The 21,152-nt window shown below is 36.8% G+C and overlaps 2 protein-coding genes across 7 annotated transcripts in view; one reads left to right on the forward strand and one right to left on the reverse strand.

Annotated features, from left to right (window-relative positions):
* Positions 1-983: 983 nt before the first annotated feature.
* jeb (low-density lipoprotein receptor domain-containing jelly belly protein) overlaps positions 984-21,152 on the reverse strand; it is a 40,240-nt gene continuing 20,071 nt past the window's right edge. The window contains exons 3-4 of the mRNA XM_031985951.2: positions 15,970-16,133; positions 984-3,395 (exon numbers count right to left, since the gene is read on the reverse strand). Coding sequence (XP_031841811.1) covers positions 3,336-3,395; positions 15,970-16,133 — 224 coding nt within the window. The 3' untranslated portion in view covers positions 984-3,335. The remainder of the gene's footprint in view (positions 3,396-15,969; positions 16,134-21,152) is intronic.
* On the forward strand, positions 2,000-20,185 carry LOC143174331 (uncharacterized). Of its 6 annotated transcripts, none has more exons than XR_012998165.1 (3): positions 2,000-2,135; positions 3,309-3,383; positions 15,989-16,891. XR_012998165.1 is itself a non-coding variant. In XM_076365608.1 (3 exons), exons 1-3 carry the CDS (start codon positions 3,293-3,295, stop codon positions 19,845-19,847), a joined length of 327 nt encoding a protein of 108 aa, XP_076221723.1. In that variant the 5' UTR covers positions 3,217-3,292; the 3' UTR covers positions 19,848-20,185. The 6 variants fall into 6 exon arrangements, 1 of the variants encoding a protein (XP_076221723.1); XR_012998167.1 differs by lacking the exon at positions 15,989-16,891 and adding an exon at positions 8,461-8,647; XR_012998168.1 differs by lacking the exon at positions 15,989-16,891 and adding an exon at positions 4,466-4,762.

Below are 21,152 nucleotides of genomic sequence, written 5' to 3' on the forward strand. Positions count from 1 at the left end.
TTATTGAGCCAAATCTGAATATTTATATGACATTATTTTGGAAAAAGGATACAAAATTTTAACTTTTCTAGTTAACATCCTGATTACGAGACGAATAGATTAAGTTATTTATCATGCGTCTCTAGATCCGCGATACAAAATTGATTGTCTTTTCTCACCAAAAGTGACTTAGACAAATCGTTTGTACTTTCAACGTTACTCCCCACTTTTGGGAACAAGTAAAGTTCACCACAAAAGTTTATTATATTCAAATTCAACGTTTCTATTAGATCAAGCTTCAACGATCCTCTGTCCAAAAGCGAAAAATCAATCTTCCCTCGAAATAGACCTCAAAGGAACAACATAATCAATCCTCTATTATTTCAATCTCTCCGCCTTAATCTCCACAAAACACACGGAAAAGTACAATAAATTCTCAAAACGATCAGTAACAAACACAACGAAGCTGTCGCGAACGATTAAATGCCAGATATGTATGTAAACGATTCTCGATGCTGCCCGGAAGAACGGAAGCACCGAACTTCGCTCCAGTTTCAACTCCTCCACGGGCATCCGTGAAACTTCAAGAATTTCAAGACAGCTCCATCTTCGGCGTAGTAAAATGTTTAGATTCCTTCTGAATATTGAACGAAGAAAACCAGCTGAGACGATTCGTATGCCTCTGGCTTGCTTCTCGCAACGTTACGTCTGACGCAGCCCTTCTTCCTTCAGCGGAGGTTTTTTGTTTCACCGGAAATCAGCGCGGAACGCGTTGGAACGAGCTCACATCGGAATCAAGTCCGCACCCTTCGGAGGATCGACCGTTTTCGGGCTAGGTGCTGCTCGAGAGACGATTCATCTTTACATTCCCCTGAGTTTGATTTCAACGTCTCTCTACTCCTATCTTTTTCTCACTCTCACACTCTATCTCTATGTTTCTCTATCTCTCTCTCTCTCTCTCTCTCTCTCTCTTTCTCTCACTCTCATTTTTTCTTTATTCTCTCTCTCTCTCTCTCTCTCTCTCTCTCTCTCTCTCTCTCTTACTATGTGTTTAATGTTATGCGGGAGGAAGGGAAAACTTTCTGCAAAATAGACGATGCGGGAGAATAGGGGAGAATGCGAGCAGGGTGTTCGTCTTCTTCATAAACCAGCCTTCTTCTTGCAAGCCGTGGAGAACTGATCAGACAGGAATGCTTAACCATTAAGTATGGACGTTCGGTCCGGTAGACCTCTATATAAAATATCGTACACTTCGAAACCAGTGGAATTTTCGTTACACACTTGATGATATTTCTATGCTGAGATATTCAAATAAGCGGAAACGAGTGAATACAATGAATTTGTTCATTGCTCGCTGCAAACGAGAATATTCACCATTAATCGGTCATTTTCACTTCCATACTTAAAGGTTGAATTTCGTTAAGAGAAATGGAACGTCTACTCGAGAAACTTTGTAATGTCAGCAATGTAACGAAGAACGGAAAAGGGCAAAATGCACTGATTAAATTCGCTCTGTTAAAATCACTCTAGTTTAAAGAAACCACAGGATTACGAGATTCCCTAATACTTTGATTTTAAAGTCACAAAGCTTTGTAAGTGAAAACGTACACTCCCACGACGACGGAAACCTTATTAGTATGTCATTAGTGAGTGGTCGGCTTGATCAGTAACGGTGGATAAAGTGTTCAGTGGTGACGCAGTACCAGCAAGTTCGGAAATACGGGGATCAGTTTGAAATTTCCAAGAGGTTCACGTCGTTCCCAGACAAGACGTTCCATTTCCCTTCGGTTTTAATCTTCCGCCGGCGTCCTCGGTATTCAGACCGCCGTCCGCCGGGTAGATTTTCAATCCCGAACTTCCATGTATGAAATTAGAATAATCTTCTCAAAGAACGAAACGTTTCGGCGGTGAACGCGTATTCGAAGAGCGAAGGGACTTGAACGCGGGGGACGCGTTCCTTTGACTCCATTACGGAAAGAACCGGCGAGCAAGGCGAGTTCGAAGCGTCTTAGGATTCAAAGGTATCTGGAGGATAAGGAAGCTTCGCGATCCCGAAAGTTCAAAGTTAGAAACGAAGATTTCAAAGGAAAGTCCCGCGAGCAGGGCAGCAGACGTTCGTCAACGTTTCCGAGGAATCCACGTTATCATTGAATCCCGTAGGTACACTTGGGAGATTACTTGAAGTCTAGCGGGACGACACGGCATCACTCGATATCTAGCGACAGCGTCCTTCGCTGTTTATAGCTTTCTTATAGTTTCTATTGGTTACGCAACCGTATTGACAAATAGCAAATTATTATAAGAGAAACGAGAACTAATTAGACCGACGTCCCTCAGCCTAGCCATCGAGTGATCTTACAGTACGTTACCACTAGAGAACTACCCAACAATCAAGTAGACTTTCCGGAATTCTCCTATGGGATCCCCGAGAGTCTATCGAAATCTCTATTCGAATCTAAATCAGTCTAAATAGAATCTAAATAAAACATCTAAATCGAATCTAGAAGCTAAATCAATTTCCCGGTAACTTCTCGGAGAATCATCCGTTATCTCTCCAACGATCTTGCTTCGATAGTCACGAAATTCAACGATCTTCCAATGCTTAATTCGATAACCATAAAGTTCGATGATCTTCCAATAATTCGTCGATCCGACGATCTTCCTTCGATAATCGCGGAAAGGAGAAACCAGTCTGGTGGTGCGAAACGGCACACTGAACCGCGTAATCGCGCCGGTTGAACGTAGCAGATTCATCCCCGCGGATCTAACGAATTTAACGTGGCTCCGGTGATAGCTGTAAAGTACGAACAAGATATTCCCAACTCGACGCGCCTGCCGCGCTCTGAATCTCAAACTTCGAACGCCTTCCGAGGAACTTCTGGAACGGCGTAAATGAAATTTCCCCGTAAACAATGAGAACGCGAAAGCTCGCCGCTTCTTCCCCCGTCTACCGCGTCCGTCACTTGCAAGAAGAACACTCGCCAGCTGTGGAACGGGTTTTCCTTTTTTTTTGCCTCTCTCTTTTCTTCATATATAGGGATCACGTTGTACGCGTGCGGGGCGCGCGAGGGTGTCTTCGCGACCCCGTACACACACCCGGGAATATATTATATATTGTATTTATAATTTATATTTATATGTATATATGTATACGTATCTACACATATACATACACCACCTCTCGCTCTCTTTCTTTCTTTCTTTCTTTCTTTCTCTCTCTGTCTCTCTCGTTCTTTTTGTGTGTATATATATCTGTACATATATATATGTATATATATAGGTGAATGTATAAAGAAGTAAACTCATCAGACTTATGATTTTATACATAGGTCAGAGGTTCATCGTCAACAAAGGAATTAGCGTCCTCTTGCCCATCGCAAAATGGCATCTGCCAATACGTCAAGGTGAGCTTTCGTCTGAAACAGACAGAATAAGATTTTCTCGTGGTGAGCTCCGCTGGAGGGGTGGCCTTTAACACTGAACCCACCGAGCAGTTCGATTGGCTTTTCGAAATTTCACTATGGCAACTTCGAGGGAGCGTCTATCGGGACTTCAATTGATTTACGATTCAGTTTGTGTATTGGTAAATTCATTTCTTGGGTAATTTCTTAGAGAAATATTTGTCATCTTTTAATAAATGCAAGAACGTGCGGTAGGTTCAGTGTTAACGCAGCTTTCGCACGGTGCGGCCATTTTCTGGGGAAAACTCGATGACTTGGACAGTATGAGTGATACGAAGAAATGCTTCAGACAAAAGTTGTGAGGTATAGAGGTAAATATATGGTGGTTATATTTTTGTTTACACTATGGGGATTTTGTGAAGTTTTTTCAGTGACAATGGACATTTTACGTTTCGCTTCCAATGTTATCTAAATAGAGAAACTGAATTGATTTGCACAGAATGTTGATTTCCGAAGTCAAGATCATTCTGTATAGAGCTAATCATATGGTGGTTATATTTTTTTACGTTACGGGGATATTGTGAAGTTCTTTCGACGACAATGGATATTTTTCAGTTCCAATGTTACCTAAATAGAGGAACTGAATTAGTTTGCACGAAATTTTTATTTTTGAAGGGAAAATCATTTTGTATAGTAGAGACTACTTAGTAACACTGGTAACCTTCAATTTTTGTTGTGTGAGTAGAAATGGACGACGGATTTGTTCGTGACGGGAGCTTGTAGAGAATTCTATGAGTGATTATTAATGTTTTTAAGGCAAATACATTCTTCAACGCGTTGACTGTCACGGTGGCCGATGATTCGAGGTTCTAAATTGCTTGAGAAGGATTACGATAAGAAAATTCTCGTCGAATGGAAATATTTAGTAACGAGTAGCTATAATAGTGTAATACGAGTATTATTATACTAAATCATTAATAATTGTTGAAATAATTTCTAACACTATTTGTGACAATTGTCAATAAGAAAATAAGACTTTCCAATAGCACTTACAAGATTTTCTACAGGAATACTTTAATACACAGGCTCTGTCGAGATCCCTTCGAAAAATCAAAATCGAAGGGAAACATCCGCTTAAAGGTTTCCAGGAGCGACATACGACGCAGGAATCTTGTTAAATTTTTATCAAGATGTTTCCCCACGTGCAGGAAATCCGAAATCCAATTCTGGCACCCACATTTCAACAGATTCGTGTCGCGCGGACGAATATAACGGAAATCTCGCTGTGGTGTCTAGGAAAATTTCAGATGTCACGTGGAATGTATTTCTCGTGGAACGTTCTGCTGCAAATTCTATTATCATTTCTGTATAAAACATTCACCGAAGATGAATACAGACGATCTGCAAATTTATTCTTATGATATAAATATCTCTTAGCACCCAGTGTCCATCGAATATTAGCAACGTATAAACTGCGATAGATACATCAGCAGCTCAGAATAAGATTACAATCACTAACAATTAACAATAATCGATATCGATAACATAAATATTCAATTGACTGAACAAAGTGTTGCGAAACCTTTCCGAGAACTGAAAAACACAATTATATAAATTATATCGACTCGCGTTAACATTAAAATCTTCATTCACGCTCCAGGTTTCACATTATTTCTACCGAGCTGTCAGAAGACCTTCGAAATTTTCAGTTAAAATTCTTTTCCTAGTTTAGTCGTATACTCAGAATCGACTTGTCGACTTTTCCAATAATAATTATAAAATTGACTATAGGAAATGTCGAAAATTTAACCTGAAATTTTAACTGGAAATTATTCTCCTAATTTACTCGTGTTTTAATTGAATTTTCGATTATTCCGAAAGCAATCATAACATTAACTGTAAGAAACATCCAAAACTCAATTGAGGAAGAATGACTAAACTGAGAGAACACGTTTCAGTTGGAATTTCATGTGTTCACCTTCGGTAGAAATAGTGTTAAACTGAGAAAATCATTTTAAGCGAAAATTTGTCTTCTAACGCCTTCGGTAAGAACTGTTAATGCGAATTCTTACGACTGACCGTGAGTAAGCGTACACAGTAAATTCCGTGTTAATTAGAGCTTCATTCCCTTCCGCTGCGCTTACAGACAATCTTATCCGAGGCAGTAATTACGCGAGGAACTTTTTTCTTCGAGCCGTTACGCCGTTTTCCTCCTAAACGAATTCCAAGTTAAAGAAGAGAAACTCGCCCCCATTAAGTCCCGGCGTCGAATGTATTCAAGATGGCCGACACGGTTCTGAATTCCATTAAAAAGGTATCGACGTGCCCGCGAATTGGCTGACGCGGAGACCGTCCACGCCGTCCGCGAAAATTCGTTCGCCAAGTTCAACGGGAAGTTCTGTCGAAGTTGAACGGGCACACTTCGCTTGCAGCGAAACCGAGCCGCCCACCTTGAATCGAAGCGGTCAGGTCAGGTCGGGTCGGGCGGGTTCCGCTTCAACGACACCCCGGTTCCGGTGTTTTCAAGAAAATGAGAAACGGCGAACGATATCGATGGTGGCCGCGCGGGATGCACCGAACCGCTTCGAGTGTAGAGTAATTAGAGCGGCTGCTGGCTACCCCTTTTCCCCCGCATCCGAAGTTACATTCGCGCCTCGTTTAACGCATTGTTGACCGGCAATTTTACACAAAAGCCATCTCATGTCACCGTTTATTATTCTGTAATCAAGTATGAAAGTGAAACAATCTAAATAAACTTCAACATACTTTATTTATAAATAATGAATTGAAACGGAACTTTCGGCATGTCTTGTATATAACTTTGTATAAAGTAGAGTGGGTTGAGTGCATAAACGGACACTTATTAACCCTTTGAACTCTGTAGGTTCCAATATTGCACAAGTTATAATATCAAATATTTTAACGAATCAAGGAAAGTACCTTAAAATTATTAGATTCTCCACACATCCAAATTTTCTACTGACAAGAAAATTAAAAGATCGAAGGGATGTTATAGCATTTTTCCTTTTCACTAGAGATACCATAAAAATTAGTCGCAGTTGCTATTTAATTAGTTACAATTGCATATAATCTTTTTATTCTTTGATAGTTCTTTTGTTTGTTAAGTGGACTTATGCCGCTTTCAAAATAAACTGTTCATAACCTAACTGCATTCATCCTGCGTTTGAATATAAGCTTCATGTTATTAATTAATTCCAAAGCGATACATTTTCTAAACTGAATTCCATAGTTAACATTGCGTACAATTTAATTCTTAGAAAAATGGCCGATTTTTCAATGAGATCAACCTATAAGTTCGTGACATATTACTGTATGCAAAATATTCAAATATCTTATTACTTTCTCATAAGTATTAAACAAGTAATCAGTTCTAATAACATTTAATACTGTAGTATCGAGAATATTTATTGTAGGATGAATGGTTTGTTGTGCGTGCGTGAGGGCGACCAGGTCGTATTGCGACGGACCGGCGCCGGGATGTTTGGGAAATAGTGTGACTGCGTTTAGACAATTTCGAGTGGCTGAAAGAATGCGAGGAAGAGTATCTGGAACTGAGCGACTGAACCGTGAGAAAAGTGTGTACGTGACTGCGTGAGTTTTGACTATGGACGGAAGATGCGAGTGAGAAGGGTGCAAGGGTGAGAAAGACAGAGCGAATGGGGGTGTGTGATAAAAGCGAGTGGAAATGCGTGCATGAAGACATTTTGGTGAGCGACAGTGGAGGAGGACATTTTGGTGAGCGACAGTGGAGAAGGACATTTTGGTGAGCGACAGCGGAGTAGAACATTTTTGGTGCGAGAGTCGTGTGTTGTATTTTACGTGTTGTCCGTATTGTTTCCTTTATCTTATTAAATATATTATTGTTTTCCTAATTCTCTTTTTACTAAAGATCCACATTTTCAAATATCATCTAATAGTAAACCACCACCATATACTATAATACCTTTTTAAACGGCGTGGTAGTTAGAAATTGTTACGAAGGTAGGTTTAAATAGAAACGAGATTTCCCGTTTCCCGTATGCAATGTGTTAACACATTGTTGACCGATCACGAGTTAACACGTGCTTTCATGTCTAAACGTTGTTGACCAGTCACGAGTCAACTCGTGTTTGCACTTGCATCAGCTATTTCAATTGTTGAAACGCAGGGCAATATAGAATGTTGCAAAAGCAAAATATTCGAAGTCATCTGAAACGTATGTCCGAAGTTTCATTTCAATTCATTACGTATAAACGAAGTATATTGAACTTTATTTAGATTGTTCCACTTTTATATTCAATTACGGAATGATAACCGGTGACATGGGATACCTATTGTTTAACATTGCTGGGCAACAATGTGTTAACACATTGCGCACCGGCCCCGCGATAATGCGGGATTTTTAGTCTATCGTTTAACACTTTGACTGCCACGACGGTCACCGATGATCGGAGCTTTCAAATTACAAGAAAATAATTATGATTTGGAAGATAATTGATTTCGAATACAAATTCTACGTAATGTACATAATTAGATAATACGGTAATATAAGAATGTTCACATCAAAGAATTAATAATTCTTGCTTTGTATTTTTGCTATAGAAAGGATACGTAATATATAAAACGCTGATTTCGTGGCAGTCAACGTGTTAATTGCTAATCCTACGTTCATGTAACATTTCAGATATATATATAACACAAATCCAAAGTAAAATTGACAAAATCGAATTCCTTATTCTCCTCCGTAAGTTAGAAATTTTGGTTCTATCGATGATTAAAAATGTATTAATTATTTTTCTCAACAAATATTCATTATTTTCTGACGAAACATCAATGATATTTTTTGCAACTAATATGAAAAAATATCTTGCATAAGTTAAGGAACAGGAGTACTTTATTTGGATGTTCCATGTGTTGAAATATTATAGAAAATTTAATATTGAATTTTAAGTTTTATCATTTCGTTCGGTCAAATCAACTGAAAAGCGCCTCTCGAGTGCAAAGGGTTAAAAATGTATCAGAATAATTACCGACGCGTTTCTAGTAGCTAAAATTTAGCCGGGGTGCAATGTGTTAACAGGTTGTCCAGAAGAAATCGGTGCGTACCGGTCACGAACGAGTATCGGTGGAATATATCCAGCCCCCTGTGTGTATCTAGGGTTAAGTTCGAGTGTCCGATCGACCGGGCGGAAGGAAAAGAAGCGAATATCGATTTCAAAGAGGCAAGAGAGACCAGGTCGGAATCAGCCTGGGGAGAAAGGTCAACTGTTCGCCGGATACGATGGATGATAAATGGGGAAGGGGGCGGTACGTGGCTCGGATTTCCCTCCGGTCGATTCTTTCCCTCTCGTTTTTCGCGCCGCGCCGCGCCGCCTCGAAACACGCTTTCCGTTTCCCACCCCTTTTCGCCTGGCCGAGCTGCTGCACACAGAATCGGCCGTATCTTCCCTCGAGGAAGCTCCGTTTAATCTCTCTTTCATCCACTCGTCTACGTACTACTCGCCGCGGACTGCGCGTAAGCGGGTTCCTCGAGTAAAAACGCTGGAGGAATTGTTTCCAACGACTGGCCCCACGAAATTGTAAGATTAACCCTTTGCACTCGAGAGGTGACTCTCAGTCGCCACCTGATTTGATGAAGTAAAATTATAAAATTTAATATTTAACACGTTTCGTGCCGTGTAGGGCGTATGCGTTCAAGCCATTGGGTATTGTCATTGTAAGATGAAAAATTCATTAAAAATGTATTATGCAATCAATTATGGGCATCTTAATACTATTGTCGCGGTGCTTATTTGACCGTGGGGCGTATATGCCCCACGCGGCGTGGTTGTCATTCTTTTTTACTGCGATTTGTTTTAACGTTAAAAAATGTCGTTCCCAATCGGCAAGAAACTGTACTGTTAAAGTCGCAACATTCTGTAATAGTTGTGTGGATAAACCACGTTTATGTTTGCCATGTTTTAACAAAGTTCACCGTAATAATTCTTCCTGATTATATACAAATTTCTCACATAAATATAATATTAAATATATTTCAACTAAAATGTTTTATTTTAAACTAATATATACATCATAAAAAACTATTATGTGCGAGGATGCGACTCGCTCGGTAGAGTAATGTTCAGCCAGGTATTTGTTAAACTAATTCCTAAAGAAATAAATTTATTGCTTTGTTGTGTTATGCGTCTTAAACTATACACCCTTTTCTTGACAGTTATGAGTTTTGCATATTTTAATCATTGTAAGGCATACTCCAAAAACAAAACAATACAATTGTAAAGCGTGGAGCGTATACGCTGTGTATAATGCATTCATGTGTGAAATACGGGGATAAAAAAGCTTCGTTTCTCAATTTACTTGTGATTTCTCTTTGAGATAATTTCAGAAAATATCATCTTCGTCTAGTTAGAAAGTGTTAAGTATTTCTGACGAAATACTTCCGAGTGTTAACCTCGGGTTAACCCTTTGCGGACGAGGATTTTTTGAAGTATTGAAAACCATTCGCGGAGGAAGTTAAATTGTACAACAAATTTCTGAATGTCGGTGACGGAGAAAAGTAATCACTGATTTCTTGCTATTTGAACGAATCAATTGTGTGTTCAGAACTTCGTATTGTAAACATGGAAGCTTGATGTCGCTAAAATGACATTTGTCCTCGAAGGGTTAACCCTTTGCGCTCGAAAGTTTTTCATTAGAAGTCTTCACACAATTCAGTTTGGATATTGCTGAATCAATTTCTGTAGTAATTTCTCAGAGAATTATTTGCTATGGTTTTAATAATTAAAGAAGCAATCAGGAATGGGTCATTTTGACCTCTCTGGTAGTTCTGGTGTTAAAGACAATTTGTTTCATCTCTTGGACTTCTCTGGCTATTCTTAAGTATAATTATGAAATTTAATGTTCAATATTAATCTTTCTATAGTGCATCAGTGAAATATTGAAAGAAAAATTTCAGAAAATGTTGATTATTTCTAGTGAAATTCTTTTCAAGTGGAAAGAGTTCAAACTTTCGCCTGTTTCAGTTATTCGTAATATTTATCTTTATTCGTTGTAACACGTATTATATCGGAAAATAAATCGACTTTTTGGCTAACCTAATATCTATGTATGATACAAGGATCAAGAGACAGGATACGAGCGCGTGAAAGATCGAATATGATAGGTCTATGCGTTAGACACGTGTATTGCGCAGTGAACACGGTCGCGTTACTCTCTCTCTCTCTCTGTCTCTCTTATTCTCTAATATCTTCTCGGTTTCAATACCTGTCAGTTTCAACGTCGACGTAATTGGAGCGAGCCGGCAACATCTGAAATTCGACATACTTCTGTCTATAAAGCCGGAACTGAGGACCACGTTTGTTGACAGTGGGTTTCTGTTTCCCGACTTCCATCAAAAGCGCAAGTAAGGGTCTTATTTGCGTTCAATGCACGACATTTCCATACGATATTCAACTTTATGGCTAATTTGTAGCAATATTCAATTGTCTGAGTATCTAATTATTTGTAGGAATAGTCAGTTGTCTGGGTATTTAATTATTTGTAGGATTAGTTAATTCTCTGATTATTTCATTATTTGTAGGAATATTCAATTTTCTAATTATCTAATTATTTGTAGGATTAGTTAATTCTCTGATTATCTAATTATTTGTAAGAATATTCAATTCTCTGATTATCTAATTATTTGTAGAATTAGTTAATTCTCTGATTATCTAATTATTTGTAGCAATATTCAATTATCTGATTATTTAATTACTTTTAACAACAGTCAATCATCTCACAACTAACATCGTTCTTCTAAAACTAGATTCCAGCGCAAAAAGTTAATTATTTTTTCTAAATCATTAATACACTGACCATCGTTGTGACTTTCCTCCATTTCTCGATTGCTTTTCTAACGCCAATTTCAAAATGCTATTAATATCACTAAACGAATCTACATTAACTTCCAGTAAATTTTAACAAACAACCCATACTAACCACTACTCAATATTAAAAAGACATCTTGCAAAAACAAGACACGAGAGAATAAGAATTCTACTATGACTTATTGCACATATGCAACGTTTGCAATGAACAATACCATTTTTGGTCAACTTAGATCTATCGCTTCACATCTTCGCGAAACTAATAATACAAAAAACATGTCGAACGAATCCAAACATATATGTTTACAAGCGAATATTTCCGTGAATATAAAATTCTATAGTCAAATTTGTTTTTGTGCGGTCCTTTTCTATGCGATCTTTTTTGTGCGATTTTTTTTTATCCGGTATACGAATTCCAACGGTGTTGTTGTTTTTCAAGTGACGAAAGCAATTTTGAACCAGTTCATGACAAGAAGATGTGAGTTTTGGACTACGAGTAGCAGTGAATTATATACATTGTAAAAATTCTCCATGCATGAGAAATTAAATTTTTTTTAAATGATTCCACGTGTAATTTAATTATTTATTTTGTTTGAAAGCACTCTCTCACTATTTCGTAAATTTCTGAACATTTCTTTTTGTGCGGTTTTCGCGGTCCCTATCTACACAAAAACAGGTCTGACTGTACTGCAGAAGGTAAACAGGAAAAGAGTATTTCCAACAAACCGATGCCAAAGTAAATTCCAACGAGATAGTTCCCCGAGATTTCGAATACTAATTTTTACGGATACTTGATTGTCTGGCCGTATTGCCGGGAACATAAAATTTTATTGTAACGCGCGAGAGGGAAATGGGAAAACAGCATTTCATAGCGAAGCTGTGGCCCACGCAACAAACTCGAACGAGAAAGTTCTTCGCGATTTTGAATACAAGGTTCTCCAGCATCATTTCCGCTCCGCTGGACCTTACTTCGACGGATTACTACCTTTTTCCATTCTGTCCGGAACGCTTCTAGCGATATTTCCTTTCGCAATGTTGCGGCCATGGAAACCGATCTCGAAATTCGCTCGGAAAACCATTGGCGCTTCAAGTGCAGATTTGGAAAATGACTCGGCCGCGCGGGATAAAATCATTTCGAAAAATATTGACAGTAGAGAATCTGTTCGAATTTAATCTGAACATATTGAGGAAAAAGCAATAAAATGAAAGTTTAGTTTTCGAGGTGAGTGAGAGAGGTGACTCTCACTGTTAAAATATTTCTAGTGAAAAACTTCCGAATGCAAAGGGTTAAATCCCTAATTCCTAAGATCTAAATGATCATTCAGGATAACAATTTTCTAACAATAGAACAAACTGTGCAGTAATTGTCAGTAAATTTAGCGTTAAACTGGATGAATCTCTAATTTGCATTTCATGAACGTTCTAAAAAGGACGTCAACCGGTGGATGGTTCGATAAACTGACACGCGATCGATCGAAAGGATATAGTGAGCACAGATTCCAAGCATCCCTGATTCAACCCCCTTTTTTCGTTACTGTTGCAGCAGCTCGTATCTCTATTACGTTGTTTTCGCGCAGCGGGGGTGAAAGAAGAAACTCTTTTCTTTCGCCGGTTAAATTAAGCAGATCTCTTTTCAGAGATTTACGCCCTCGCCAGACGCGGCTGCCGCCTGAATTGAGATTTTCAGAGGCGAGGCTCACCCTCCGCGACCTTATAGCCCCGCCGGAACGGGGGCGAGGGACGATCGCCGGGGAAAATTAGCGATACACCGGGGATTGAGGGTTTTTTTTCTCCTCTTCTTTAAACAAAGTTTCTGCCGTCGCGGAGCGTGACGAGAATTTTAACGCTGGCGTGTGTGTCTGCTTATTCTGTTTAGAATATCGTGAACTTGGGTGGGTGTTATTATTAACAACATGGAAAAATAGTGTTGTTGTTGATAATATTGTTGGATTTTGATATTATTACTTGTAGTGATATTATAATATTATTTTGAATAATATTATTAAGTAATAATATTATTATTTCTAATGATACTATTATAATATTATTTTGAATAATACTATTAAGGACTAGTATTATTATTTCTAATGATATTATTATAATATTATTTTGAATAATATTATTAAGGACTAATATTATTATTTCTAATGATATTATTACAATATTATTTTGAATAATACTACTAAGGATTAATATTATTATTTCTAATGATATTACTATAACATTATTTTATTAATTAGATATTAGTAAAATAACGATTAATAAAGTCGATGAGCAAAAAGATAAGATAAGTTCTCGGCATTTTGCCTAACGTCTCTATTTACTTTGTTCTCGTGTTAACACTAGAACTACTAAATTTCACTCTTGTTTTTGTTCCATATAACTCCGCATTTATTTGTGCCTATTCTACATAATATTCACAAATATTTGTATAATGAAGATATTATTTGCCTTTCGTTACACAAACGATCACTAATTTACATGAAGTATAACATATGTTTGCCTTTCAGTCTCCTAGTTATTGCAAATTAATCAAATTCGGTGAGATTCGACCATTGGACAACTGAAATTGCATTGATAATCGTATCAACCGAGAAATAACAGAAACCATTTAATTCCTCCATCTCCGTTCTTTATTAAACCTTTAATTACGTGGCCACCATTCAAACGAGGGTACCATTTTTTTCAAATACACCAAGAGAATCGAACGTCGAACGTCCCGAGCTATTAAAGACAATCGTTAATAACTCTCAGTCCGATTATCGGGACGTCAGTCGATCCGAGATATTTTGTGACGAATATGCGTCGTTGTATAATGCATTTACCATTGTTATTGATTACTGTAATTGTCACTCGATTCGTGGGTACCTACAGCGGCGTTCAAAAGTTATTCCGGCTAGATCGTTTTTGGAGCTTTTCTTTCACAATAAAGACTTCAAAAACTTCTTACATATTTCTTTCACATATTTATACATATTTCTTTATAAATAAACAATAAATAAGGTGGGAATGGATGTATTTGAGTGTGAGAACATATATATTAATGAGTGATGAATGTGTGTGCAATAGATGAATGACGCGACTGTGTGTAAGCGCGTTTTGAATGAACGTTCAAAGCACTGGAATATTCTAGACTAAATTGATTTTCTCTATATTGATTTTTATGTTAATAATGTTCGTTTTTATGAATCTAAAATATTCCAAATATACGCGAAGTTAATGCATGGCAATGAAAGAATGTTCTAGAAAGTTTGCGAGTGAGACAAGAGCATCTGAGTCTATAAATAGTGTGTGAGTTGTTTGATTTGTTGATTGCTTTATTGTGAGTTGTCATGAAATAATTATACTGTTTCAAATAAAATTCTCTTTCTCCTACAATAATAATAATAAACCTTGGAACGCGCCAATTTAGTTATTTAACACTAAAACTACCAGATGCGTCAAAATGATTCCTGATTCCTTCTCGCAATTATTAAAAACATAACAGACGTTTCTCTAAGAAATTATTCAAGAAATCAGTTTACCATTACGCAAACTGAATTGCAAATGCATTCAAGTTTCTTCTATTAGATGCACTCTTGGAGTTTCTACAGACGAATTCCAAAATGTCAATTTAACTGCTCGGTTTTAGAGTTAAACACAACTATGAAATAGTACGGCTTTTTTCTAATATTCATCCATGTAAATATATTCTTATTTATTATTTAACACGTTGACTGCCAGAATTTCAAGTGTTTCGTTACTTAGTAAGATTTATTCCTTTATAATACAGGAGAATCGTATTAAAAACAATTAATCATATTTCAGCATTACAGTGCTCATATTACATTATCTAGCTTCTTTTGATACTGAATATTTCGATTCAATAGTAATTTTCTTGTAATTTTCAAGCAATTTCCAGCGAACGTGTTAACAGAAATTCCTTTTAACCCCCTATGGGCCGAATTTTGTTCCGTGATTATAATAAAATTTATGCAGTATGAAATTAATAAATATCAACATATAAACACAAATTAACAATGTATTCAGCAGTTTTAATAATTTCATTGAAACGAATATATTTTGTAACTTTGAAGTTAAAATAACGTTGAACGTAAATGCCTGTGTGTACAAAAGTTTAAGTTAACTAATTATTTAATGTCGTTCGTAATTTTGCAATAAAAAATTAAATAAATCAATTGATGTGTGACTTCGAAGTCACACGAGCCTATAGAGGGTTAACTCGGTCTATCAAAGAAACATTCCAAAAACGATCTGGAAACTTTCAAACGCCACTGAATATACACCTGCGTTTCGATATAATCATTACTGAATTACTATCCAAGTTTACACTTAACACTAGAACTACCGAGCATTTGATACGATCGAAATGTAATCGCTATGAATATTCTAGCAACAGATTTTCGGTTTCTTCAGACATTCGTTATAGTATTCAAGTGAAACTATTTTCAAAATCATTTCGAATATTCAATGCTTCGAAGATATCAATAATTGCGAAACAGGAAAACTGAGACCAGTCATGTTAACTGGCACGGTAGTTCTAGTGTTAAGTTATTTACGGCGTAATTCCAATTGAACTTTTCGCGTCGAGGAATTAGGGGATGGATGTCCCGGCGCGCCGGGCGTGCGTCGCAGAGAAATTGCAACAGATTACAGAGCGTTGATTGGGTTAACGCCGGTGTGCAGCTGAAATTGATCACGACGCGGATTGATGAGAGACTTACAGTTTTGTAAAACATGCAGGCTTTCCTGTCCTCGTCCTCGCCGCCGCCTGGACAGTCTATGAAGCCATCGCACAAGGCGTGATCGTCGATGCAATGGTATCTGCCCATCCTGTCCGCGGTGGGACAAGCGAACCTTTCCATCCCGTCGTCCGAGCTCGGGCAGTCTGCAAGAACACGAGGAGAAAGAACATCAATCGAGGAAATTACAGAGGCTGATCAAAAAGCTGGGACCATTCGTGTCATTCGTGAGAGAGAGCAATCCGAGCTTTGTCCGGTTGCTCCCTTGTATTCAGTTTTTCGAACTCAGACTGGATTTCTTTGCTCGACTCTTGAGAAATTATTATTAGATTGTCTTCTCGAGTTTCAATACTGTACGAATAATCACAGAACTGACAATCTTTTCACACGACTCGACAAACGACAAACTATGACAAATTCAATCACGCTCTCCATTTATACTCGCATCTTTCACACACCTTCCACATTCTTCCGTCACCGTGCACCGATCCCATGTACATTTGGAATATTCCAGTTTCGTTAGGCTGAACGTAGAAAAATCAATATTAGTAAAAATCAATATATTCTGGAATATTCCATGAACATTCACACATATGCATACGTCATTCATCTATTGCATACACGCACATTCTACATTACTCACACTTTCATCTATTGTACACACATTCTTTGTTACCCACAGTAGTATGACCTTTAACCCCTTGACTTACAATGTCGTATCACTCGTGACGAAAATTTTAAATTGATCTTGAGTAACCTAAGTATTATTCATTTTTTAAAAATATAGAGTTTTACTTTTCTATTATCGATCGTTGAGCTTTGGAGTAAACGTGGAGAGAATGAACATCGAAATTTGTTCTTTTCCTAATAAATTATTAACGATGAAATATTTGTAACGATTATAGTTCAGAAATAAATCATAAATAAATCATATGTATTATAGCTAGTGGTCGACATGCAGCTACTTTGGAAACGCTATTTGTTTGGTAGACAGCTTCTCAAAGTGAAATGATTCCCTCTGCTCATTGCAGAGATATATGTTATACAATATATAATATATTAGGTTGTAATATATGAAATCTCCGATTTTTAATTCGATTTTTATACAAATCCGGCGTTCTAGTGTTAATAAATCCTTCAATGCTGTCTTCAACGTTTTCTTGATTCCTGCAGGTTGTCTCTGAGGAAGCGACTGGAATGTTTAACCCTTAGCAATCCAGGTTGTTTTGTAATCTATCAGCAACTGCAACTAATTCTTATAGTATTCCTAGCGAAAATGAGAAATGCTATAACATTTCTTCGATTTTTTATTTTCCCTCTTAGTACAAAATTTGGATGTGTGGAGAATCTAATAATTTTAGGGTAGTTTCTTTGATTCATTAAAATATTTGATATTATAACTAGTGCAATATTGGAGCCTACAGAGTTTAAAGGGTTAAAACAGTGGAAATCCGACGGTGACAGATCTGGAGAATACAGGGGATGAGGTTAAATTAGCGAACAAAACAAGGGAAGGCCAAATCTGGCAAAGGAAGGTCAGATCTCGAAGTTAGATATAAAATGTCCAAAAATTTTCGTGTTTCTCGTTAAAACAAAAGTATTGATAAACCAAAATCAAACATTTTATATTTTACAACCTAATATATTATATAATATACTCCAGATACGATATGTATTAAAGACACACTAAAGCAAGGGATGAAATAATGGCAAATAAAAACATAAAAGAATGCTGGTACTGAATATTCTCGTTTCGGAAGACTTATATACACATTTTTCGTTGATTTACATATATTGCGCCGTTCAACAGACAGTTCTTTTCTATTTTCATTGAATTAAGTGGTAAGAGAAGTAAACGAGTACCGCCGTTAGCATATTTTCCCAAGCAATCGTGGGACTTTCGTCGATTTACATCGGTTCTCACGATTTTCCGTTTGCAGCGGTTGCGTTTCGTGACCGGCAACCCCTGCGGTATTATTGTAACATCATTTCCGTCACGGTCCGTATAATGTTTCTATTACATTGTTCAGCAGCATCGATCGCTACTATTTTTATGCAAAATCGACGCAACCCCCGAAGGATCACCGTGTCTTTGCGCGAAATTCACTGCAAGCTTGCTTTCCAAACGCCCCGACGTATGCAAACCGAAGCCATCGGGAAAATATCAAGGTTCGTATCAATGTTTTCGTTTCATCGATTTACAGCGTACATTTTGCAACGCATCTTGCTGCTGCGTCGAATCGTGAACTCCGTGATTATCGTTACACTTAATTGAATTCGTAGAATCGTTGTATTTAGAATAATTCTGTTGAAGAACAGAGTGATGATTAACCCCATGCACCCTCTGTTCCATGCAGTAAAATTATAAATTGTATTATTAATCAAAGTATCAATTCAATTATTAATTATCATTACAGTATTATGAATTATAATTATAATTTGACATTCGATATTACATTCTGTGTAACGTACGAAGACACGAAATACAGAAATCATTTTATACCTTAATTCTCCATCGTTGAACTGTATTCTTTTCCGAAATATCTTTCAATGTTATATCAAAACTACATAACAAGAGAATGAATTATAAAAATAGAATAAATTGAACAGTATAAGTAATAGATATGATATTTATTTCAACGGAAGATCAATGATCTATGGTTAAAACCTTTGCTCTATGATTTCTTTTTCCATTGTGATCAATACAACCACTTTAATAATTTATCGAAAGAACAAAGAAATCCTCGGCATATTCTACGTCCATGTTTATCCCATTGATTATAATAATTGCTAACAGAAGGATAATATTTAATTTGAATTCAAGAAAACTCAGCGATAACGTTTATCAAACTTTCTTCGGAATCTGCACATTGTACGGGTTAATTTGTTAGTTTACCAAGAAAATAACAAATGTTTCCTAGTGAGTAGTGTCCTGGATGCATAGGATTAATGAAATAAAGGAACAATTAAAATATTAGAATCGGAGGAATTTCTTTTTCTTCGTTCTTCCCGTTATTATTTTCTGATTCGACCATCAACTTATTCGTGCCAGATCGATTAGGGTGCGAAACCGCTTCGAGGTAACATCATTCCTGGAACTTCGAACCTCATCAATGAAAAAAAGGGAATAAGGAATCGCATTACGTAAATAAATACCTCCGCCGTTCGTCGGTTTCAAAAATTCCATCAGGATGCGACCTTCGCCGCCGGTGACCGGGGATACTCGAAAAAAAAAACAGAGAAAGAAGAAAAACGACGGGAGAAACGAAATCTTATTACTGCCCGCGACTTCTCAGTGGCAATCTCACTGTACTGTCGCTTTTTACTGTGCCCCGATGCGAACTTTCCGATACCTTCGCGTTCCGCTACCATTCGATTCGGAAAGTTTGATAAACCTTCGTTCTTTTGAAAGGAAATACTTGGAAAGAAATTATATAAAGAGAATTCGATAATTAAAGTCCTAGAATTACAATGGTACAGATGACAATGGTATAATTAAAATTATATAGCTGAAAACGATATAATTATAATTTCATTTAATTGAATAATTTTGATTGAATAATTTTATTATTTGATAGTACTGTTGTGATCGTAGTGTTATACATGTACTTCGTCTAAATTTATTTCATTGAAATTCGTCGAAATTTTATATTGATTACGAGGGTCAATTTTAAATAATTCACTTTGTACGTTAATATTTTTATCGTTATATGTTTAATTGGAATTTCTAATTTGATATCAAGTTTCCTTGGAATGTAAGGTTGCAACAGCGTGAACTGATAAATTTCGTTCAGGGGGAGATCGTAGAAGAATTTTGGGGTGACTTGAAGGAATTCGAAGAAGATCAAGGCCGCAGATGATGATTGAGCAACGATTAGAAAATAGTGGCGATAAAAATACTTGTAAATAGTGATTGTTTGTTCTAATAATGTCGGAGTATGTATTATGGATTAAAGTTTATTTTAAAACGGCCTCGAAAATAATGTATTTAAAAAAGAAAAGCGGATGTTATTTATGACCGTGCCTGGCTACGGGTAAATAAATTATTTTCCGGCGGCAATTAAAAGTATAGCCAACATTTCGCCAACGTCTACGTGTAGGCCGATGTTATTAGCGAATTCTTCCCCCGATGCTGTAATTTTTACACGAAAGTAGAGAAAGTTATCACTACGGATCGTATTATTCAGCTTAGCTTCTCATCGCGTGCGTGTAATTGGCTGTTAGCCGCGTAGAATCTATTAATAACTGTATAATTAAAAAATGTTGGCCCGAGAAAGGTCTGTTGGAGTGATACCATCACGTTATTTGGCTAGTTAATCCTTACTTCAACTTGTTTTCGTACGACGGGACCTCAGAACGTGACAAACAACGGGGATAACAGAAATTAGTTAGTGATTTAATTGCGAATGATGAACCTTGAATATTAAATTTCAATATAAAACGTTGTAATCGAACAATTGTGATGTGAAATCATATGAGATGTATTCCGATCAAATAATTGCAGTATAAAACATTGTAATCGAATATTGAAAGCATTATTAAAGTCTGCCATTTAATTGACCTATAATTCCCATTTGCATTATTCGTAAAAAGTAAGATTAACCAACGAAGAGTTTCATTTATAACAAGATACACTATTTTCATTTTATACAAACTTTTAATAGAAATCAATCTCCACTCAACCTTCGTTTTTAAATCATTAGATTGGTCTAAAAATCTAATTATTATTATATGTTATTAATAACATTCGAAACCCTGTTATTACGCAATATTCAATTATATAATAATTCATAATTACATCACACACGATTAAATGTTGCACACAAGTAACCTAGAAGACAATAGGAAGCTTCTAAATACAACACAAAGCATATTTTAATTCAAATGAAATTATTTAAACATCATTCAGAAATGCACATGTTGATTTTACATGAAGATCTGTTGTCGAGTCATCGAATCATCAGAAAATCTTCAAATTGCTGTTTTCTAATGGGGAAAGAGATACTTTCGTGCACGAAGGGTCAAGATTTTCTAGGTTTCAGTGATCTTTAGGAACAATGGCGGACAGTAATGCGTTAATAGAGCGAGTGTATTAATTCCTGTCCGTACATCGGCTGGTAATGAAGCTTTTGTTGCCTTCGGAATAGCGGCTGGACAAAAGGCCG

This window comes from Nomia melanderi, chromosome 1 (assembly GCF_051020985.1).
Source record: "Nomia melanderi isolate GNS246 chromosome 1, iyNomMela1, whole genome shotgun sequence".
Taxonomy (NCBI): domain Eukaryota; kingdom Metazoa; phylum Arthropoda; class Insecta; order Hymenoptera; family Halictidae; genus Nomia; species Nomia melanderi.

Excerpts from the sequence above, each read along its gene's own strand:
- LOC143174331 (XM_076365608.1), top strand. The coding sequence starts at position 3,293 with ATGATTTTATACATAGGTCAGAGGTTCATCGTCAACAAAGGAATTAGC. Across the intron at positions 3,384-18,020 it reads GCATCTGCCAATACGTCAAG|CATCGATCGCTACTATTTTT; the intron begins GTGAGCTTTCGT and ends ATTGTTCAGCAG. Across the intron at positions 18,157-19,747 it reads GCCATCGGGAAAATATCAAG|GTTGCAACAGCGTGAACTGA; the intron begins GTTCGTATCAAT and ends TTGGAATGTAAG.